The 21,404-nt window shown below is 42.2% G+C and overlaps 1 protein-coding gene across 5 annotated transcripts in view; it reads right to left on the reverse strand.

Annotated features, from left to right (window-relative positions):
* The window catches only part of KMT2D (lysine methyltransferase 2D), a 138,370-nt gene that overhangs the window by 100,881 nt on the left and 16,085 nt on the right, over positions 1-21,404 (reverse strand). For all 5 annotated transcript variants that reach the window (XM_083169086.1, XM_083169088.1, XM_083169087.1 and 2 more), the window contains exons 2-7: positions 12,589-12,675; positions 11,049-11,163; positions 10,683-10,894; positions 8,855-8,964; positions 8,607-8,769; positions 8,344-8,509 (exon numbers count right to left, since the gene is read on the reverse strand). In XM_083169086.1, the coding sequence (XP_083025212.1) occupies positions 8,344-8,509; positions 8,607-8,769; positions 8,855-8,964; positions 10,683-10,894; positions 11,049-11,163; positions 12,589-12,637 (815 nt within the window). In that variant the 5' untranslated portion in view covers positions 12,638-12,675. The remainder of the gene's footprint in view (positions 1-8,343; positions 8,510-8,606; positions 8,770-8,854; positions 8,965-10,682; positions 10,895-11,048; positions 11,164-12,588; positions 12,676-21,404) is intronic.

The raw sequence follows: 21,404 nt of genomic DNA on the forward strand, positions 1-21,404 counted from the left end.
CGCCATACTGACCAGAACCTTGCTCCATAGCTTGCTCCATACTTACCTGATCGCTGCTTCATCACTGCTTCCTGGATCCTGTTACTACTTGTGCCTTCCTGTGAAATTGTGCTGCTGCAGTGTACTAGCTAGATAGAGAGAGATAGATAGAGAGAGATAGATAGAGAGATAGATAGAGAGATAGAGAGAGATAGAGAGAGATAGAGAGAGATAGAGAGAGATAGAGAGAGATAGAGAGAGAGATAGTGTCAGAGAGTGCTATATTTTGTGCTGCTGCAGTGTGATCTAGTTATAGATAGAGAGAGAGAGATAGAGAGAGAGAGATAGATAGAGAGGCCTAGTGACAGAGTGCTATATTTTGTGCTGCTGCAGTGTGATAGTTATAGAGAGATAGAGAGAGATAGAGAGAGAGATAGTGTCAGAGAGTGCTATATTTTGTGCTGCTGCAGTGTGATATAGTTATAGATAGAGAGAGATAGAGAGAGAGAGATAGATAGAGAGGCCTAGTGACAGAGTGCTATATTTTGTGCTGCTGCAGTGTTATAGTTATAGAGAGATAGAGAGAGAGAGATAGAGAGAGATAGTGACAGATTGTGCTATATATTTTTGATATAACTGACTGCTGCCCCCTCCTTTTGTGCTGATCAGTATAAATTAACTGATCAGCAACTTTTTGGGGGCGCAGTTTTTTTTTTATATATAGATATACCTGTCAGTGCTGCTGCTGCAGTGTCATAGAGTGATAGATAGTGAGAGATAGAGAGATAGAGAGAGATAGTGACAGAGAGTGATAGAGAGTGCTAAATTTTTTGTCTGCTGCCCCCGCCTTTTGTGCTGATCACTATATCTGAGGTGATCAGCAACTTTTTTGGGGGTACAGAGGTTTTTTTTTTTTTTTATATATACCTGTCAGTTGCACCAAAGGTTGTGCACCTGCTGCACCTCACTGGTAATCAGTGTCGCATCACTGATCACCTTTTTTTTTTGTGTGTGTGCTGTGGGGTCTTTTTTTAATTTTTTTTTTACACACACTGTGATTTTGTGGGTGTCCTGTGGCCGCTGTGCGCTGATCAGTGACGTACATCACTGATCATCTTTTTCGGCACAGGGTTAATCTATATTTTTTTTTTTTTTGATCAAATTCCTGTTGCCTTTGAGCGCTGTTCAGTGACAGACATTACTGACCAACATCTGTGCTCAATTTTTGGCGCAGGACCTTTTTTTTTTTTTTAACCCCTTAAATTTTTTATTTTTAACCCCTTCATTTTTTTTTTTTTTATTGGTATAAAGTATTTTTTTTTTTCTGCACCACATACACACTACACACTACATACCCCCCGGATTGAAATAAAGTTTGTACCCCCCCCCTACACTATACACGTGTTGAAACATTTCACTACCAGTAACACAAAAATAAAAATGGCATCCCAAATGTCCTCCCAAATGTCCTCCCAAATGTCCTCCCAGTCATCCAGGAGAATGTATTCAGCGGAGGAGGCATATGCCCTGCTTGCTTCTGACTCTGACACAGCCAGTGATGCAAGCGGGGAATTTGAAGGATTCGCCTTAAGCTCCTCTTCCTCCTCTGGTGATGAGGGACCCCCTCAAAGACGCCCCCGTAGAGCAGCTGAGACCCCCCCCCCAATAATTGATCTCGTATGGACCCCACCACCAGACAATTTTGAGCCCCAGGTTCCTGAGTTTTTGGCCATGCCAGGAATCCAATTTGATTCCACAGGTCTCAGAGAAATTGACTTTTTCAAATTATTTTTCTCTGATGATTTTATAAATTTAATGGTGGACCAAACTAATTTATATGCCCAGCAGTTTATTGCTCAAAACCCCACGTCATCATTTGCTAGGTGGACCCCTGTAGATGCAGTAGAGATGATGACGTTTTGGGGTCTGGTGTTTCATATGGGCATAGTAAAAAAGCCAGAAATTAGGCAATATTGGAGTACAGATGTTCTGTACAGTACTCCATTTTACCGTATGGCCATGACCCGGACTCGATTTGAGACAATTCTTAAATTTATACATTACACCGATAATGCACAGTGCCCACCCAGAGATGATCCCACCTTTGACCGGCTATTCAAAGTCAGGCCGGTCATTGATCATTTCAGTGCAAAATTTGAAGAGGTGTACATCCCTGAAAAATTTATTTGTATCGACGAGTCCCTTATACATTTTAAAGGAAGGGTTAAATTCCGCCAGTACCTTCCCAGTAAGAGGGCAAGGTATGGCATAAAAATGTACAAACTGTGTGAAAGCACCTCAGGGTACACCCACAGGTTTAGGGTTTATGAAGGGAAGGATTCAAGAATTGAACCGCCAGAATGCCCCCCCTCCCTCGTAGGTGTTAGTGGGAAAATTGTCTGGGATTTAGTGCACCCCTTCCTGGATAAAGGTTATCACCTCTATGTGGATAACTTTTACACCAGCATCCCCCTGTTTAAGGCCCTTGGTTCAAGAGGTACAGCAGCTTGCGGTACTGTGCGCAAGAACCAAAGAGGCCTCCCAAAAACGCACATTGCCCAAGTAATGAGAAGGGGTGAAAGCAGGGGAATATGCACCGAAAATATGTTGTTGGTCAAATATAAGGACAAGAGGGATGTCCTTATACTGACAACAATTCACGGAGACAGTACCACCTCCGTCCCTGTACGAGGTACCAGTACCCACACCTCAAAACCTAATTGTATCCTGGATTACAATAGGTACATGGGCGGAGTGGATCTTTCAGATCAGGTACTGAAGCCGTACAGTGCCCTGCGGAAAACAAAAATCTGGTACAAGAAGGTGGCCGTGTATATCATCCAGATGGCACTGTATAACGCTTACGTGCTATTCCGTTCTACCGGCCAGAGGGGGACATTTATGCACTTTCAAGAGGAAGTCATAAAGGGCCTAATATTTGGGAACCAGCAGGCAGAGGGCCCCAGTACTTCTAGTACTGGCCCCCGTATTGTACCAGGGCAGCATTTTCCTGATGAAATCCCCTACACTGGAAAAAAGGGCAGGACACAAAAAAGGTGCAAAGTTTGCTATAAAAAGGGAATAAGAAAGCAAACTATTTTCCAGTGTGACACTTGCCCCGACAAACCCGGCCTATGTATAAAGGAGTGTTTTAAAATATACCACACATCTATGGAATATTAGGTTCATAATTTCACCGTGCTTCGGGGGTCTTGCTAATGCCACATAGCACCCACCATTCATTCCACCAGAATCTGAGCCGCAAAATCCAAAAATCACTCCTTCCCTTCTGAGTCCTGCCATGCACCCAACTGGTATTTTTTGGTCACATGTGAGGCATTGCCGTACTCGGGAGAAATTGGGGCACATATTTTGGGGTGCTTTGTCTCCTTCATTCCTTGTGAAAATGAAAAATTTTGAGCCAGAACTGCATTTTTGTGTAAAAAAATGTAATTTTTCATGTTCACTGCCCACTTGTATCAAAATTGGTGAAACCCCTGGGGGTTTGAAATGCACACTATACCCCTAGATGAATTCCCTGAGGGGTGTAGTTTGCAAAATGGGGTCACTTGTGGGGGGGTTCCACTGTATTGGTGCTTTGGGGGTCTTGCTAATGCGACATAGCACCCACCATCATTCCACCAGAATTTGTGCTGCAAAATCCAAATATCACTCCTTCCCTTCTGAGTCCTGCCACTTTTTGGTCACACATGAGGCATTGCCGTACTCGGGAGAAATTGGGGCACAGATTTTGGGGTGCTTTGTCTCCTTCATTCCTTCTGAAAATGAAAAATTTTGAGCCAGAACTGCATTTTTGTGTAAAAAAATGTAATTTTTCATTTTCACTGCCCACTTGTATCAAAATTGGTGAAACCCCTGGGGGTTTTAAATGTACACTATACCCCTAGATGAATTCCCTGAGGGGTGTAGTTTGCAAAATGGGGTGACTTGTGGGGGGGTTCCACTGTATTGGTGCAACATAGCACCCACCATTCATTCCACCAGAATCTGTGCTGCAAAATCCAAAAATCACTCCTTCCCTTCTGAGTCCTGCCATGCACCCAACTGGTATTTTTTGGTCACATGTGAGGCATTGCCGTACTCGGGAGAAATTGGGGCACAGATTTTGGGGTGCTTTTTCTCCTTCATACCTTCTGAAAATGAAAAATTTTGAGCCAGAACTGCATTTTTGTGTAAAAAATGTAATTTTTCATTTTCACTGCCCACTTGTATCAAAATTGGTGAAACCCCTGGGGGTTTGAAATGTACACTATACCCCTAGATGAATTCCCTGAGGGGTGTAGTTTGCAAAATGGGGTCACTTGTGGGGGGGTTCCACTGTATTGGTGCTTGGGGGGTCTTGCTAATGCGACATAGCACCCACCAAAATTCCACCAGAATCTGAGCTGCAAAATCCAAAAATCACTCCTTCCCTTTTGAGTCCTGCCATGCACCCAACTGGTATTTTTTGGTCACATGTGAGGCATTGCCGTACTCGGGAGAAATTGGGGCACAGATTTTGGGGTGCTTTTTCTCCTTCATACCTTCTGAAAATGAAAAATTTTGAGCCAGAACTGCATTTTTGTGTAAAAAATGTAATTTTTCATGTTCACTGCCCACTTGTATCAAAATTGGTGAAACCCCTGGGGGTTTGAAATGTACACTATACCCCTAGATGAATTCCCTGAGGGGTGTAGTTTGCAAAATGGGGTCACTTGTGGGGGGGTTCCACTGTATTGGTGCTTGGGGGGTCTTGCTAATGCAACATAGCACCCACCAAAATTCCACCAGAATCTGAGCTGCAAAATCCAAAAATCACTCCTTCCCTTCTGAGTCCTGCCATGCACCCAACTGGTATTTTTTGGTCACATGTGAGGCATTGCCGTACTCGGGAGAAATTGGGGCACATATTTTGGGGTGCTTTGTCTCCTTCATACCTTCTGAAAATGAAAAATTTGGAGCCAGAACTGCATTTTTGTGTAAAAAAATGTAATTTTTCATTTTCACTGCCCACTTGTATCAAAATTGGTGAAACCCCTGGGGGTTTGAAATGTACACTATACCCCTAGATGAATTCCCTGAGGGGTGTAGTTTTCAAAATGGGGTGACTTGTGGGGGGGTTCCACTGTATTGGTGCTTGGGGGGTCTTGCTAATGCGACATAGCACCCACCAAAATTCCACCAGAATCTGAGCTGCAAAATCCAAAAATCACTCCTTCCGTTCTGAGTCCTGCCATGCACCCAACTGGTATTTTTTTGTCACATGTGAGGCATTGCCGTACTCGGGAGAAATTGGGGCACAGATTTTGGGGTGCTTTTTCTCCTTCATACCTTCTGAAAATGAAAAATTTCGAGCCAGAACTGCATTTTTGTGTAAAAAATGTAATTTTTCAATTTCACTGCCCACTTGTATCAAAATTGGTGAAACCCCTGGGGGTTTGAAATGTACACTATACCCCTAGATGAATTCCCTGAGGGGTGTAGTTTTCAAAATGGGGTGACTTGTGGGGGGGTTCCACTGTATTGGTGCTTGGGGGGTCTTGCTAATGCGACATAGCACCCACCAAAATTCCACCAGAATCTGAGCTGCAAAATCCAAAAATCACTCCTTCCGTTCTGAGTCCTGCCATGCACCCAACTGGTATTTTTTTGTCACATGTGAGGCATTGCCGTACTCGGGAGAAATTGGGGCACAGATTTTGGGGTGCTTTTTCTCCTTCATACCTTCTGAAAATGAAAAATTTCGAGCCAGAACTGCATTTTTGTGTAAAAAATGTAATTTTTCAATTTCACTGCCCACTTGTATCAAAATTGGTGAAACCCCTGGGGGTTTGAAATGTACACTATACCCCTAGATGAATTCCCTGAGGGGTGTAGTTTTCAAAATGGGGTGACTTGTGGGGGGGTTCCACTGTATTGGTGCTTGGGGGGTCTTGCTAATGCGACATAGCACCCACCAAAATTCCACCAGAATCTGAGCCGCAAAATCAAAAAATCACTCCTTCCGTTCTGAGTCCTGCCATGCACCCAACTGGTATTTTTTGGTCACATGTGAGGCATTTCCGTACTCGGGAGAAATTGGGGCACATATTTTGGGGTGCTTTTTCTCCTTCATACCTTCTGAAAATGAAAAATTTTGAGCCAGAACTGCATTTTTGTGTAAAAAAATGTAATTTTTCATTTTCACTGCCCACTTGTATCAAAATTGGTGAAACCCCTGGGGGTTTGAAATGTACACTATACCCCTAGATGAATTCCCTGAGGGGTGTACTTTGCAAAATGGGGTGACTTGTGGGGGGGTTCCACTGTATTGGTGCAACATAGCACCCACCATTCATTCCACCAGAATCTGTGCTGCAAAATCCAAAAATCACTCCTTCCCTTCTGAGTCCTGCCATGCACCCAACTGGTATTTTTTGGTCACATGTGAGGCATTGCCGTACTCGGGAGAAATTGGGGCACAGATTTTGGGGTGCTTTTTCTCCTTCATACCTTCTGAAAATGAAAAATTTTGAGCCAGAACTGCATGTTTGTGTAAAAAAATGTAATTTTTCATTTTCACTGCCCACTTGTATCAAAATTGGTGAAACCCCTGGGGGTTTGAAATGTACACTATACCCCTAGATGAATTCCCTGAGGGGTGTAGTTTTCAAAATGGGGTGACTTGTGGGGGGGTTCCACTGTATTGGTGCTTGGGGGGTCTTGCTAATGCGACATAGCACCCACCAAAATTCCACCAGAATCTGAGCTGCAAAATCCAAAAATCACTCCTTCCGTTCTGAGTCCTGCCATGCACCCAACTGGTATTTTTTGGTCACATGTGAGGCATTGCCGTACTCGGGAGAAATTGGGGCACAGATTTTGGGGTGCTTTGTCTCCTTCATACCTTCTGAAAATGACAAATTTGGAGCCAGAACTGCATTTTTGTGTAAAAAAAATAATTTTTCATTTTCACTGCCCAGTTGTACCACAATTGGTGAAACCCCTGGGGGTTTGAAATGTACACTATACCCCTAGATGAATTCCCTGAGGGGTGTAGTTTGCAAAATGGGGTCACTTGTGGGGGGGTTCCTAACTTTTAGCATCTTATGGTGCCTTGAAACCTACATGGTGCCTAAAAAATAATCTCATAAAAAGGAGGCTCCAAAATCAAGTAGGTGCTCCTTCTATTATGAAGCCTGTGGTTTGGTCACCGTGCACACTAGGGCCACATATAGGATATTTATGAAAACAAAAGAATTGGGGGAATCAATTTTTAGTCACATTTCTCTAGTAAAATGTACTGTGTTCCTTATAAAAATGTATTAAAATTGCAAATCTGCAAAAAAAAAGAAATTTTGAAATTTCACCTACACTTTGTTTTAATTCCTGTGAAACACCTAAAGGGTTAACAAACTTCCAAAATGCTGTTTTGAATACTGTGAGGGGTGCAGTTTTTGAAATGGCATCATTTATGGGGGTGTCTCACATACAAGTCCCTCAAAGTTACATCAGAACTGAACTGGTCCCTAAAAAAATCAGTGTTTGAAATTTTCTTGAAAATTTGAGAATTTGCTATTCATATTGTAAGCCTCCTAGTGTCCCAAAAAATTAAAAGGAAGTTGAAATAATGATGTCAACATAAAGTAGACATATGGTCTATGTTAGTTATTCACTATTTTGAGTGGTAAGATTATTTGTCTCACAAGCAGAAAATTTAACATTTTGCAAATCGCTAAATTTTCCATTTTTTCACGATATTTTGGTATTTTTCACAAAAAAACACAGACTGTATCGACCCAAATTTACCACTAATTTGAAGTACAATGTGTCACGAAAAAACAATCTCAAAATCACTGGGATAAGTAAAAGCAAAAAAAAGTTATCCCCACTTAAGTGAGACATGTCAGATTTGAAAAAAAGGGCTCTGTCAGGAACGCAAAAACTGGCTCTGTCAGGAAGGGGTTAAACCACCTGTATTATGTTCAAAACTTCCCTCGATTAAGCCCTATACACACATACTAGACTAGAGGAAATTGTGAAAGATATCACCTAGAAAGGGCTCTTTGAATGATAAAGTTCACTATACCGTTCTGTACACTCAATATCATTAACTATGCATGCTGTTGACAAGCAGGTCAACTGGCTATATAGCCAAATTACTTGCATGTTCAGTGGTTCCAGGTGAAGTCACAACCATATCGGTGGCTGAAACCATTTACGGTTGTACGCACTATATCAGCCGCCCACTGCCGATATGGGTAACTATATGTGTTAGTGTATATGGAGCTTAACTCTATGTAACTGCCACACTGTAAAATGTTTTAAGTATACAATGTATGATATGGCTCAACAATAAGCTTCAACCCGTTTCCACCGCCTTACCTGCATGTTTGGCACACTTTACACTCGGGACACTGCCAGCCAGAGCGCTTTAGCGGTGAGACGCTGATCTCCAGACAGGAGCCATGATAGTGCAGTCCACAACTGGTACAGAACAGGAGGTCTGTTAGGTCGCCAGGCTTGTCACATAGCACACAGCGGGAGTCATCTACACAAGGAGGGAAACATCAAATAGGCACACTTAGAATTTGGCCGGTAAACAATGATATATAACTGCTATGAGGGCACAAAGTTTCCACACTAACCCATTGTCACCGCCTCAGCCACATGTTCCGTGCACAGCAACTTTAAGGTCTTCATTGATTGGAAGGATCCACTCGCAGCAGCGCATGGAAAATGATATCGGTGCAAACACCCTGTCGAGTGGCACTGGATGGTAGCACCCATGCGATTACAGTATTCACATTTCTGTAAAAGACAATCACCAAGTTAACATTCATTTCAAAAAGTAAATAAATATTATACAGGTCACATACGTCAGGTGTATACAGACCTGTGATATCCCTGAGAAGACAGCTATATCCACATTAACCAGTCCAGTTCCTTCCACATTCTGTACTCCATGTGACCATGACGCACACCAGTAATGAACCCAACATTGTCCTACGTATAGAAGACATAATAGCATAAGGAATAATCGCATCAGTCATCTAAGACTGTCACACATTTACTGTAGTGCAATTTAATACACCGGTATGAAAAAAATATTAAGGTTTGTCCCGCAGCATTGGAAATAGCCAACTTCTGGTACTTTGTGAAGTCTGTATAGCACTTCACATGCCAAGCAAGAGTAAAATGCATACAGTACATTTATGAGGCCAGATGAGCAGGAGATAGATATTAGTTCTCTCACAGCCCTCAGCAAGTGTAATAAATGTCACGATGAAGTAGGAAAGTGATCAACGTTTCGAATATGATTTGGCTTCATGCAAGAAGGCACTAGCTGAGAGTTCTTCGTTATATTGTGAGTGCTACTTCACACAGAACTTGTATATACTGTAGATAAATAGATAATACTTCTTAAGGCGGCACACCCACTGTGCAATTTAGGAGAATAATTCCACTAGAAAATCGGTGCCCTCCAAGTGACAACTAGGGCTGCTAATCGGAAGTTCCAGCTTTTTTTAAGATGTAATTTGTTCCCAAGTTGTGGCGAATCAGGTACAAAGTCTGTTTCCAAAAGTTTTATTAAAAGTCTTGGGGTGTAAAAAGGCACATGCCCACGTTTTCTCCTAAAGTTTTTTTCACATGAGAGACAACCAACACGTTTCGTCCACAGACAGACTTCATCAGGGGTAAACGTGTCTCTGTAAAAAGCTTGATTGGATGTGGTAAAGTGCCATATCAAACAAACACAAAAATATAAGATCCCTTTTATAATTTCAGAGAAATGCAAAAAGGCAGGGTAAAAACAATTAAATGGTCTCTAATGTTCAGACCAGACAAGCTGTGTCTGGTTGCCTCAGAGTCTAAAGCAGGTACCTGCAGCAGCCTGAAGACGAGCAAATAAAGCTCAAAACGTTGCTGTACTGTTTGACCTTTGTGTCCATTTTTTTCTCCCAGTTTACTTAAGTCCCGTGAGTGCCTCATTAGGTCTGCTAGGATACCTGGACCGGCTGTGTCAGATTTATAGGCACCTGGGCCACTTACCCTTTGGAGAATCACAGTGAGTGCCAATCTCATCCTGCTTTTTTATATTTATAAAAGGTCACCATTATTACTCTTGCTCTGTAGGTGGAAATTTGACTTATACCCCGTTCTCCCTGCAGCCAACTTCCCCGGTCTAGCATGTCGACCTGGGAATTTACCTTTTAACACAGGTTTTTCTGCAGTGTGAACGGGTCTCATACCCGGATCTCATACATCGGTAAAACTCTTCTTTTTACCCGTGTTTGAGATCCAGGTATGCAGACATGGGTGGACCCGTTCACACTGCAGAAAAACCTGTGTTAAAAGGCAAATTAATGGGTAGCAATTCTTCACCCGGGAATTTGCCTTGCAGTGAGAACGGGGGTCAAATGCCAGGGAAAAGCCATGTATTTCTCACTGGCAGTGAGAACACGGTATTAATATACAACTTCTTTGCAAAATGAAAAAAAAAAAAAAAACACTAACCCTTGTTAATGTTTTAATGAAAGTGAACGGAAGTGATATTGGAGCAATAAAAACAGAGGTTCCATGTGAAACAATGTGCAGAAGTGATGAGAATAATTAAACATTTCAAATACTGCACTTCACGAACTCCATCCCTGCAAGTTGCAAACTTTAATGATAGCACAAACCGATTTGTCAGTTTAACACTTTACATATTTCTTCCTTACCTGAGGGTTCAAAGAGCTCCTCTGGTGACACAGACTCTGCAAACCCAACTATAGCAGGATCTAAGTACTGAGTGCCAATCTCTTGCATCTGACAGCGAGCAGGATCCAGTTGTGGGTGGCCTGGCGAAGGATCAAATTGCAGGAGTTCACGCTGTCCCTGTGGACTCCATTCACCGCAGTTACAGAGAGCACATCGCCTTGGATGGGAACCGCTGGAGAAGCACACAAAAAGTAATTTATCAAAAGAAACGTTCTCTTAAACAGGGATTTTACCCAACATTCTCTCTTTTAGGGCTGAATACATAGGTTATCTAACATAACCAGGCTACATAGACTTTCCAATCTGCTCCAAACCAATATAAGTACCTGCTACATGGCGGGTCTGGAGTCGCACCATCCCCCACAGAGCATGCAGTTGGCGAAGGATTACCGGGCTCATCTGCTTCTGCTTCACAGGCCACATCGGAGGCAGTTTCATCAGCTTAGAAGAATACAGCGACACATTAGAAAAGCTACTGCTTCATTCTGTCTAATTAGTCCTTGCAAATGTTTGTTATATTGCAAGAAGAAAAAAGTAATCCGTAATATTACACAGGAACTGCTTAATATTTAAAAGAATAAAACCACTTTAGCCTATATTTGACAGATGGTCACAATAATGAAGAGTTATATTATAAAATTCTATGTGACACTTTCATTTTGTGTAGCGAGCTACAGTATAAAACACAACTTCAGCAACTATCTGGAGAGGTGGATGTTATCCAATAATTAATAGTGTTTAGGACAACAATATATAAACGCCAATATATAACAATATAAACTCTACCCCATTAACAAAATTACATCAATCACACCATTAAGTTCAGAAACTGATCATTTATTACATTTATTTCTCTTAACAGCATCTGTCCAGTCTAGTCCTGGAGTACTGGTCCCTCATTACCACTATAAAACAAGCACTCACAGGAAGTAGTACAGGCTGAGTATCCCTTATCCAAAATGCTCGGAACCAGAAGAATAAAGGATTATTCCGTATTTCAGAATATTTTTATATTTCAATGATGTATCTATTGGTATCTTTCATGTATGTTGTACAAACACATCAAACACATGAAATACACACAAATATATTTTATTTGTACATAAAACAAGGTTTCAAAACATGAAACAAAGTTTGTGTACTCAGATACTGAATTTGAATGCTAAGCAATCATTGTCTTGCACATATTTAGTGCCAGTTACATATCATGTCCTCAGTAGTGCTGTTATAGATGTCCCCAGTAGTGCCAGTTACATATCATGCCCTCAGTAGTGCTGTTCTAGATGTCCCCACTAGTGCCAGTTACATATCATGTCCTCAGTAGTGCTGTTATAGATGTCCCCAGTAGTGGCAGTTACATATCATGTCCTTAGTAGTGCTGTTATAGATGTCCCCAGTAGCACTTTTAGCAAAAAAACTAAATCATTTTTCACTTTCTGGAATGTATGGTTTTCGTAACAATTTGGATAACGGATATTAGGATAAGGGATATTCAACCTGTACAGCTACCCACTTAAATAGGAAGGATGCGGAGACCATCCAAAAAAAAACAATTTTTAAAATTATTCCCTGCCTGTGGGTGCATTATTGCTCAGTAAAACAGCAGCATTTTTTTTTCTGATCCGTTTTAAAACCGATACAATTTCTTGTTCATTTTATAAAGCTTTGAGGTGTTAGCCCGGAGAAATGAGGACCACAATGAATGGGGACAGCAGAGGGTGGTTACGCCGCCCACTTTAAAATATGTAGCAACTAGTAGTTAATGAGGTTTATTCCTGACTGTATTCAGTATTTCAACAATACAGATTTCAAAGAAACCCTTGCTAAATTTAGATTTTTACACCTATATGGCAAGCATCGCTTTACCTGATGCTTCAGATTCTTTGTCCTCGCTGGATGGTTTCTGATCATCCATCCCTGGCCAAGAGCGGTGACAATCCCTGTTAGGGCGACCTAAAAAAGATCAAAACAAAAAATATGTATAATATATACAGACACATATACAGGGACATCTTCACTTTTGCAAAGTACAAAGGAAATTAAAGCAATACTACAGAATCTGGTGATGCCAAAATCTGAAGTCATTTAAAGACAACTAAAGCGTATCTTAAAGAATAAAAGTAGCGCACATAATCCAGGCTGACACAAAAGCACATCATTCTACCTTTACTGAAAGCTACCACCAGCTAAATCAATCCGCTCATTAATACTGAGAACAGGGAGAATCGCTACTTTGCTACATGCAGGGAAAATGTTATTACAGAGCTTCACTTGAGAATGTGGTCATCATAGGGAAATTATCCCCTCGCTTTCTGTATTTTATGGAATTGAAGGGAAATTTTATATAAAAATAACTAAAGAAGCTATGCATAGGAAAAGGTTTGTGTATTCAATTTTCCATTCTAGTTAAGAGAATAGAAATGTTCAATTTCTTGCAGACTTTACAACAGGTCCCTTTCTAGGTCTGTCCTCAAACCTCCACTTTTTAGATGAAAAAAAAAAAAAAATAAGTATACAAGACAGCACAACTATTTTATATACACACACACACACACACACACACACACACACACACACTATAAAATGATTGGTTACACATTTAATGTGCCAACACACTGATTGATATCCTGTCAATCCAATGTCTACCCAATTTCCCTTAAAATTCAGAACACTCCAGATCATGCCCACACACAGAACGATTGAGTAAACGATCCGAGGGTAATGATGGGTAAGGACTGTAAACCATTACTACATCATTGCATTGTTCATTGTGTAGGCATGATGAACACTGTGGCCAAATCGTGCAAGACGGGTCGTTCATCTTTCCATCTGCTACAGCAGGCATTCCCAACCACGGCCCTCAAGGCACACCAACAGTGCAGGATTTGTAGATATCCAGGCTTGAGCACAGGTGACTTAATTAGTATCTGAGGGATTCTGATTAAAAAATCTGTGCTGAAGCCTGGATATCACTAAAACCTGCACTGTTGGTGTGCCTTAAGGACCGTGGTTGGGAATGCATGTGCTACAGTGATCAGCTGGCTCAATTAACGACCGATGGGCACTCGCATTGGATCATGATCATGCACACACAGCCATTTTAATTGGTCAAAACATCTTCCCGTGTGTGGGCAGCTTTAATTTTAGAGATTCAAACAGATTTCATGGTAGAATTTGAAAACATCCTCCCGTTACCCCACAAAAGAACCAAGTAGGACTCCAAGTGCACCTACTTGGAGCTTGTCTTCAGGTTTCTCCAGTGATTTATAAAAAAAAAAAAAGCCAAATATAAATATCGTCAATAAGGTTTGTTTTTCAAAAGAACAAAAAGGCCTGAATAAATGCTGACACCAACTACTTCTGGCCATAAAGTTCTGCCATACACCAAGAACTATGAAGGGAAAATGGAAACGTGGATAATGCCCCCCATACACGGTCCATTAATCCGATCCGTTGTGTGCTTAAACAGCACACATCGGATCGGATCGCATCCCTAGTGCATGCACTGCGATCCGATGTATAGCTAGTACAAAAAGTATGTGCAGCACATACTTTTTGTACCGTACTATGTGATGCGCGGGAGCGCGCATCGCATAGTACAAAACGGAGCCATACACAACGGACCGTGTATGGGCTCCTTAAGACTGATTCATTGATCTAAGCTAAGGTAACATTTGCATCACAGTACAAACCGATCCTCTAGGACAGAGAATGTAGTGTTCATTCTAGCACCCGCCATATTTGAAATCCCATGCAGTTCCTCTTCCCTGCCTGGGGTGTCGCTGTCTGCTGTGGTGTTTCTAGCACAGGACTGGTTTGCATATCAGTGCTGATATACAGACCACACTGTGCTAGAAGCACCACAGCAGACAGAGACACCCCAGGCAGGGAAGAGGAACTGCATGGGTTTTCAAATATGGCGGGTACTAGAATGAACACTAGAGAATGTACATTTTGGTAGCTAGTTTTTAATTACATCCATGCAGCTCAGCAAATATATGTTCCCTGTGTCTCCCCTGTACATGCCCATCACCCTCCCCAGGGTACATCTAGTGTAAACTTCTATGTGTTATGTATATCTGTATGGTTACTATATCTATACTGGTCTGTGCCAAACAGAGGGCCTCAACCAGAACACAAGCAGTCGAGCAAATATGGGCCAACATGTCACAATGGTCTTGCAATAGCAGTCGCCACACATATGCACAATAGCAGCTGCAGAGAGGATTTATTCAAAGTGAATGACAAACAGGGACTTGGAGGCAGGTGCATAGAGCGGTGCTAATAAAGCAGGCATGTAGTGACCATTTTGGGACATTTCTCAGCCTGCGACAGCAAACCCGCACACATTGGATCATTGGGATTACTTGTTGTGGCCATGCTGTGCAACCATTGGGATACTCAGTAGTTCAATAATCAACTTCACCTTTGTATGCAGCAGCTCGCATTTTCCAAGCTGCCAGGGGCTTCTCAATACAAAACCCAAAGCCCATGGCTGCAGCATCAGCATGTTACACACGTACAGCTGCAACAGCATTAGCTTACATCTTGAAGTCTGGTCAACAACCACTTCATACTTTCAAGCAAGTGTACAGTACTCATAGTAACCAGATGCTTTCTCGAACTATCCAGCATTTCCTGTGAAAATCCAAGCGGACCAGTTGCTACAAAAAATAAAATCCAGAAAGCCAGCTTCAACGTGATGGTAATTGGCAGACAGTCCATCGCCATTCTCAAACACCAACTAATTTATTGACATTAGACATGACAATGATGCTTTGTCATAGCTGCAAGACTGTTACTAAATACTACACCAGCCACCCAGCACAGATGCTGGAAGTCGAAGACATGCAGCAAAAACCCAGAAGTTTGCGTTGAGCATTAGGACATCTCATAGGAGCACTAAACATATTGGGGATAAAAACAGAAGACGTGTGGGAACAGAAAACCGCTGACCCGAGGGTTAAATGTAAATCGGATGTGAGACGCCATCCAAGAACGGCAGCATTCTTAATGTAGCAATCATTTACAAGGGGAAAGCAACCTGGTTTTAGAAATACGGCCATTCTCTGACAAATTCCTGCATCTCTGGCTTCTGACACCCTATTACAGTGATGGCTAGCCTTGACACTCCAGCTGTTGTTGAACTACACATCCCAGCATGCCCTACATCAGTTTTAGCATGGCCAAATAGTAAAACTGTAGCAGGGCATGCTGGGATGTGTAGTTGGACAACAGATGGAGTGTCAAGGTTAGCCATCACTAAACTATTACATTCACCCCCTGAACAAGGACATCTGTCCAGACAATCGCTTTCATTTCAGAAAACTGCATCGCTCACCGGCCATAATGGAGTGGCAAAGCAAGGTATGGAAAGTATAGTATAGATATTTGTTATAATAATACTGTCAATGGCTACAGTCAACCTTCCGGGTTTAGTGTGAACAATACCTATACTACAAGAACATGTAACCAAGCAATATATGCTTCAACAGAACAATATGTTAAAGTTCAATTCAACAAGCATTTGCTCTATATAGTGCAGTGTGTCAGCTGTGATTACTAGCCTGTCAAAGACAAAATGCATACACACACACTTAATGTATCCCAAACCCACTTAACTAACATTGCAGTTTCACAAAGTAATCTATATACGAGAGGTCATAATTATGTAGGAAGAGGCAGACAAACTTCTCCATTAACAGCGTATGCATCATTATAAACAAACCACTTTCTGCTTTTATAAGCACTGTTAAATGCAAAATCAAGGAGGAAACGTAGAATGACAAAGAACCATCACACTGCTTCCACCCTCACATAAGCAAATTGCACATAGACCCCTCTCAAGTGCCCAACAGGTGCACTGAAAGGGAAGCCCAAGTACACCGATCAGCATCAACATTAAAACCACTGACAGATTGAATTGGAAAATCTGTGGAAATGTATCTATGTATGATTGTGGACTTCTTCGCATTGATCCCATCGCATTAAGCTGGTTACCCAGTTACTGATGGGCCGCATTATAGATTCATTTACAAGTGAAGTGAATAAGATTATCAAACGACAATGGCACCTGATAATGGGTTTTATACATTACACAGCAAGTGAACAGTCCAATCTTGAAGTGGAAGGGTTTGAAGCAGAAAATAATTTGGGCAAGTTTAAGATCTGAGCATTTTTGACAAGGGGAAAACTGCTACGGCTAGCACACTGGGCCAGAGAAGCTCCTAAATGGCAGGACTTATTCATGTTATCCAGTAGTTCATACCAAAATGTGGTCCACATTGTAGACATTCATGCTGCCCAGTTCGGATCCGCCAACGTGTTTCTCTTATCGACGGACACGGAGAAGGCCTTTGACAAAGTCGACTGGCCTTTCAAGAAAGGTGTTCTCAGGCACTTGGGACTGGGTTCTATATGCTTACAGCGCACACTGGCTCCCCCACGGTACGGGTCAGAGTAAAAAGCGCCTTCTCCAACCCATTTGCCATTAGAAATGGGACAGGACAAGGCAGACCCATCTCTCCACTTATCTTTGTGCTCTGTATAGGAGGAGCCCTCGACAGAGCGATCAGAGCCAACCAGAACATTCATGGCATAAAAGGTGGCAGGCAATGAATACAAGTTGGCACTATACGCAGATGACCATCATTACTACTATTTTCTAATTTCAAAATTAATTACACTAAAATCAGTTGCCCTAAATATCACCACTCAGCCGCAAGTGATCGAGGGGATCCGTGGATCATTTCCACTTCTCAAGCATCCTTCGTATTGCAACTATCTGGGATTTTTGTGTGAGGTTTCGGAATTGTATAGGCTTAACTTTTTCCACTGCTGCACAAAATTAAGACAGATCTACTTACTCTATGTGAGCACTAAATTATTTCCAAAACAATTATAAATTCGGACCAGTTGGCTTTCCTCCTGGGCAGAGAAGCTTGTGGCAACACCACTGAAATTACAGATCTTATACACCTAGCTGCTAACAACCCAGCCCCTGTTATTCTTCTTCCACCGATGTAGAAAAGGCTTTAGATAGAGTTGACTTGTTATTTATGCAAGGAGTCTTGATGCATCAAGGTTTAGGTCCGAATTGCTTCCACAGAATTGTATCCCTCTATCGCCTTCCCCTGCACGAATTAGGGTTAATGGTGTTTTGTCTGCTCCAATGGTAAAAGATAGTGCTGTCCCTCATCACCCCTAATCTTTGTCCTGGTTATGGAAGCCTTGGCCCTTGCGATTTGTTCTAATACTACAGGCCTCCAGGTCGAAGGGCGTTGACTACAAATTTGCTTTATTTGCCAGAGATCTTTTGGCTATACTCTTCAACCCGGTCACCTCCATTCCAAATTTATTGGCAGAATTTCTAAACTACGACATTTTATCCAGTTAACTACTCTAAATCTGTTGCAGTAAACGCAATGACCCACTCTCATTTCCTGGCTTTCCTAAAACAATAATTTCCATTTGCCTGGCATGTGTCTAGTATCAAGCATCTTGGAGTGTTTTTTTATATGAGCCTCTCCAACTTATTGGCAGATATATTTTTCCAGCCCCTGCGTCGGTCTTTGAGGACTAAACTGAGGAACTGGTCCTCTAAAACTTTTTCTTAGTTTGGATGGGTGAGTGTGGTGAAAATGAACATCTTGCCAAGAGAGTCTTCAATCTATTGCAGACCTTACCCATACACATTTCTACACAGGGGTACCGTGAGCTTCATTACATAGTGAGGGACTTTGTTTGGGGGGGAAAGAAAGCCCTGCTTCAAACATAATATACAAGAATATACAAACATAATATACAGCTGCAAGAACAAGGAGCTTCTCAAATTCCCTAAATTTCCTACAATGCCACTATGCTGGGGTGCATATTGGACTGGATGAGAGCTGGCGATACAGGAAATTGGGTTTGTTTTGGTCTCTACTAACCTTTACACTTTCCCATTGAGATCTAAAGTGCCTGTGCTAATCCACCCCACCATAGGTCCTACCTCATCTAGATGGAACAGGTTGCGGAAACAGCCCTGGAACTCGTCCTCTTTATTATCCCTAACCCTGTTATTTTATAATCCCGACTTCCCCTTGAGGCCTACCTACACTATGTGTGGGCCAGCTGGTGGATTATGAATGGGTGTCATCTTTCAATTCTCTTTCAAACTAAACGGGCTCTGACGGCATCAGGGATTTGGCGGTATGTACAACAAACATTTTGTTCAAAGTAGGGGCGTTTGATTGGCCTGTAGTAGACTACTAACCTTTTGAAGAACTAGGTCTAGCACCCATTTGACCTCCAAATTCCCCTAAGTTTCTAAGTAATTGGGAATGCGATCTACAGATATCCCTTTCCCCCCCCCTCCCTAGATCGGCGTCAGATTTTTGATAATTCTTTCGCTAGCTCCATTAGTTACTCAATGATGGAGACCCATTATAAAGAGTGGTCACACGATGGTATCGGTGCACACAAATATAAGCCAAAATATTCCCTGCAGTTTCCGATAGATGTTGGTGTTGCAACTCAGCAGAAGGCTTTTCTCTACATATTTGTTGGGCTTGCCTAAGTTTACCTCTGTTTGGGAGAAAGTTATTTCTGTATTTACAACTATTAAGTATACCAAGTATAGTTCAGATGAACCCCTCCTTTTGGATTCTGGATATGTACCCGGGCCCTCTTATGCATTATAGGAAGTCCTTACTCAAATTCCTCAATGGCGCAGCTAAATCATTTAAACTAGTGCATTGGACGTCTGGGACCCCAACTTCCACTAACGAAAATTTTAATAAAATATATTTATATATGGACAATGGGCATTTGGAGTAGAGAAACACTGGGAATTCAGTACCACCCGGTCCCTATGGCTTGATTTTAAATCTTCTGCAAATCACAATAAAGCTTTGAACGGAGTTATTGTACTTTAGGTACACTTACTTGTTGTTATGTTGTTCATTTACTTTTTCCCCTTTCCCTTCTCCCTCCATTCCACATGGTGTCTACATCATTGTTCTCATGTGGTTGTCTTATGTTCTGTGTGATTGTCTATTTCAAAATATTATTGACTGCCTACTTGCATTATATGCTTATTATTTTAATGTCTGTTCTACATATTTACTTATCTGAGTATTTGCACGGCTTTATGTTGTACAAAAACCTACAAAACCAATAAGCAAAGAAAGTATGTCAAGGCGGGACACAGGTCTTGTGGAGTCTATGCCTCAATGGCAAGAGTGAGTGAGCCAACTCAGTATTTATTACCATTGGTGTAAAGCAGTCTTCCTACTTAACCACCTAAAAATTCAAAGAACAAAATCCCTAACTCTGAACTGAATGAAAAAAGCCACCTGGGAATGAATATAAAGAATGTGACTCAATGCAACTTATATTTGCAGCAGTCTTCCACATGCTGCAACACACTGGTTAATATATTGTTACCAGCTGCATCATTAACTCCTCCTCGTTGTCTGTACGTGCAGCTCAATCAGCAATATCTTCATAGGCTGCATGTACAGAGAAGGGGGGTAGAGATAGCAGGGACCGACTGCTGGTACTCCGATAGGGAGGCAAACACATCAAAGCCCCTTGCGGGCTTGCTGTGTTGGCCACGCTGAGGGCTCACCCACCCAAGGGAGAGTAGCCCCTGTATGTGGGGATCCAGACTGTTGGGCATTTAACAGTCAGGATTCCGATGTTGATGTACTGACTGTCAGTAGGTCATCTGGCACCAATATGGGGCAGGTGAAGTCACTGGCGGTTACAGTGAACGATATCGGTCAGTATATTTGCATTATATCTTTCTCCCATAGCACAGCCAATATAGTTTTCAATATCAGCAATGCCAGGGATCGCTAAGTGTGTACCCATCTTAAGTCTGGTCTGGTCAAACCTGGTCCTCGAAACCAACAAAGAGTTCCAGTTTTCGAGACCACCTAGCAGAAACATTTTTAATCATTTGCTGCATTCATTCCGAACAGACACATTATAGAAGTCCAAAGGTGTTCTGGAAAACATGGACTGTTTGTAGATCTCGAGGAATACACAGTCCCAGTCTTTGCCCCAGATAACACTAGGCTGAAACTCTCCTTGCAAAAAAAAACCACCACCACACATACACCATTGCCCACACCTTGCTAAACACACCCCAAAATGGGGCACTCTGGATACATCTGTCTGGGTGTATACATTACACAGGTTCTGAAACCAAACTATAAGAGGGGAAAGTCTATGATTTCCTTGCGCTTAAGGCCCCCATACACTATGCGATTTGGGCACGATTTTGCCCGATTCGGATGAATCAATGGCTTTCTATGCATTTGTATGGGCTTTTTTTTTTTTTTTTTTCTTAAGTGTTCTGCTCCCGAGTTCTGCCGCTGCAGCGTATTCTCCTGCCCGGCTCTCTGGTACTCTGCGCCGCCGCCGCCGCGCCCCCCCCCCCCCCCCCCCCCCTGCTCCCGCTGACGGCAGTGGCTTCCGGCCAGCTAAGTGCTCAGGGATCACAGCGCCCCCTGCTCCTCACCACCCGCTGCAGCTCCCCGTTACATGTGATAAATCGCAAGCAATTTATCACATGTAAAAGTTGGCTTATCAAGTGACAAATTGTATGTGAGCCTCCCGGGGAGCTGCCGGGCGGCTCACAGAAGAATTGGGTCCTACATGTCCTAAGGACAATTCGGCCTAATGTATGGGGG

The sequence above is a fragment of the Crinia signifera genome, chromosome 2 (genome assembly GCF_055691185.1).
Source record: "Crinia signifera chromosome 2, ASM5569118v1, whole genome shotgun sequence".
NCBI classification, from domain to species: domain Eukaryota; kingdom Metazoa; phylum Chordata; class Amphibia; order Anura; family Myobatrachidae; genus Crinia; species Crinia signifera.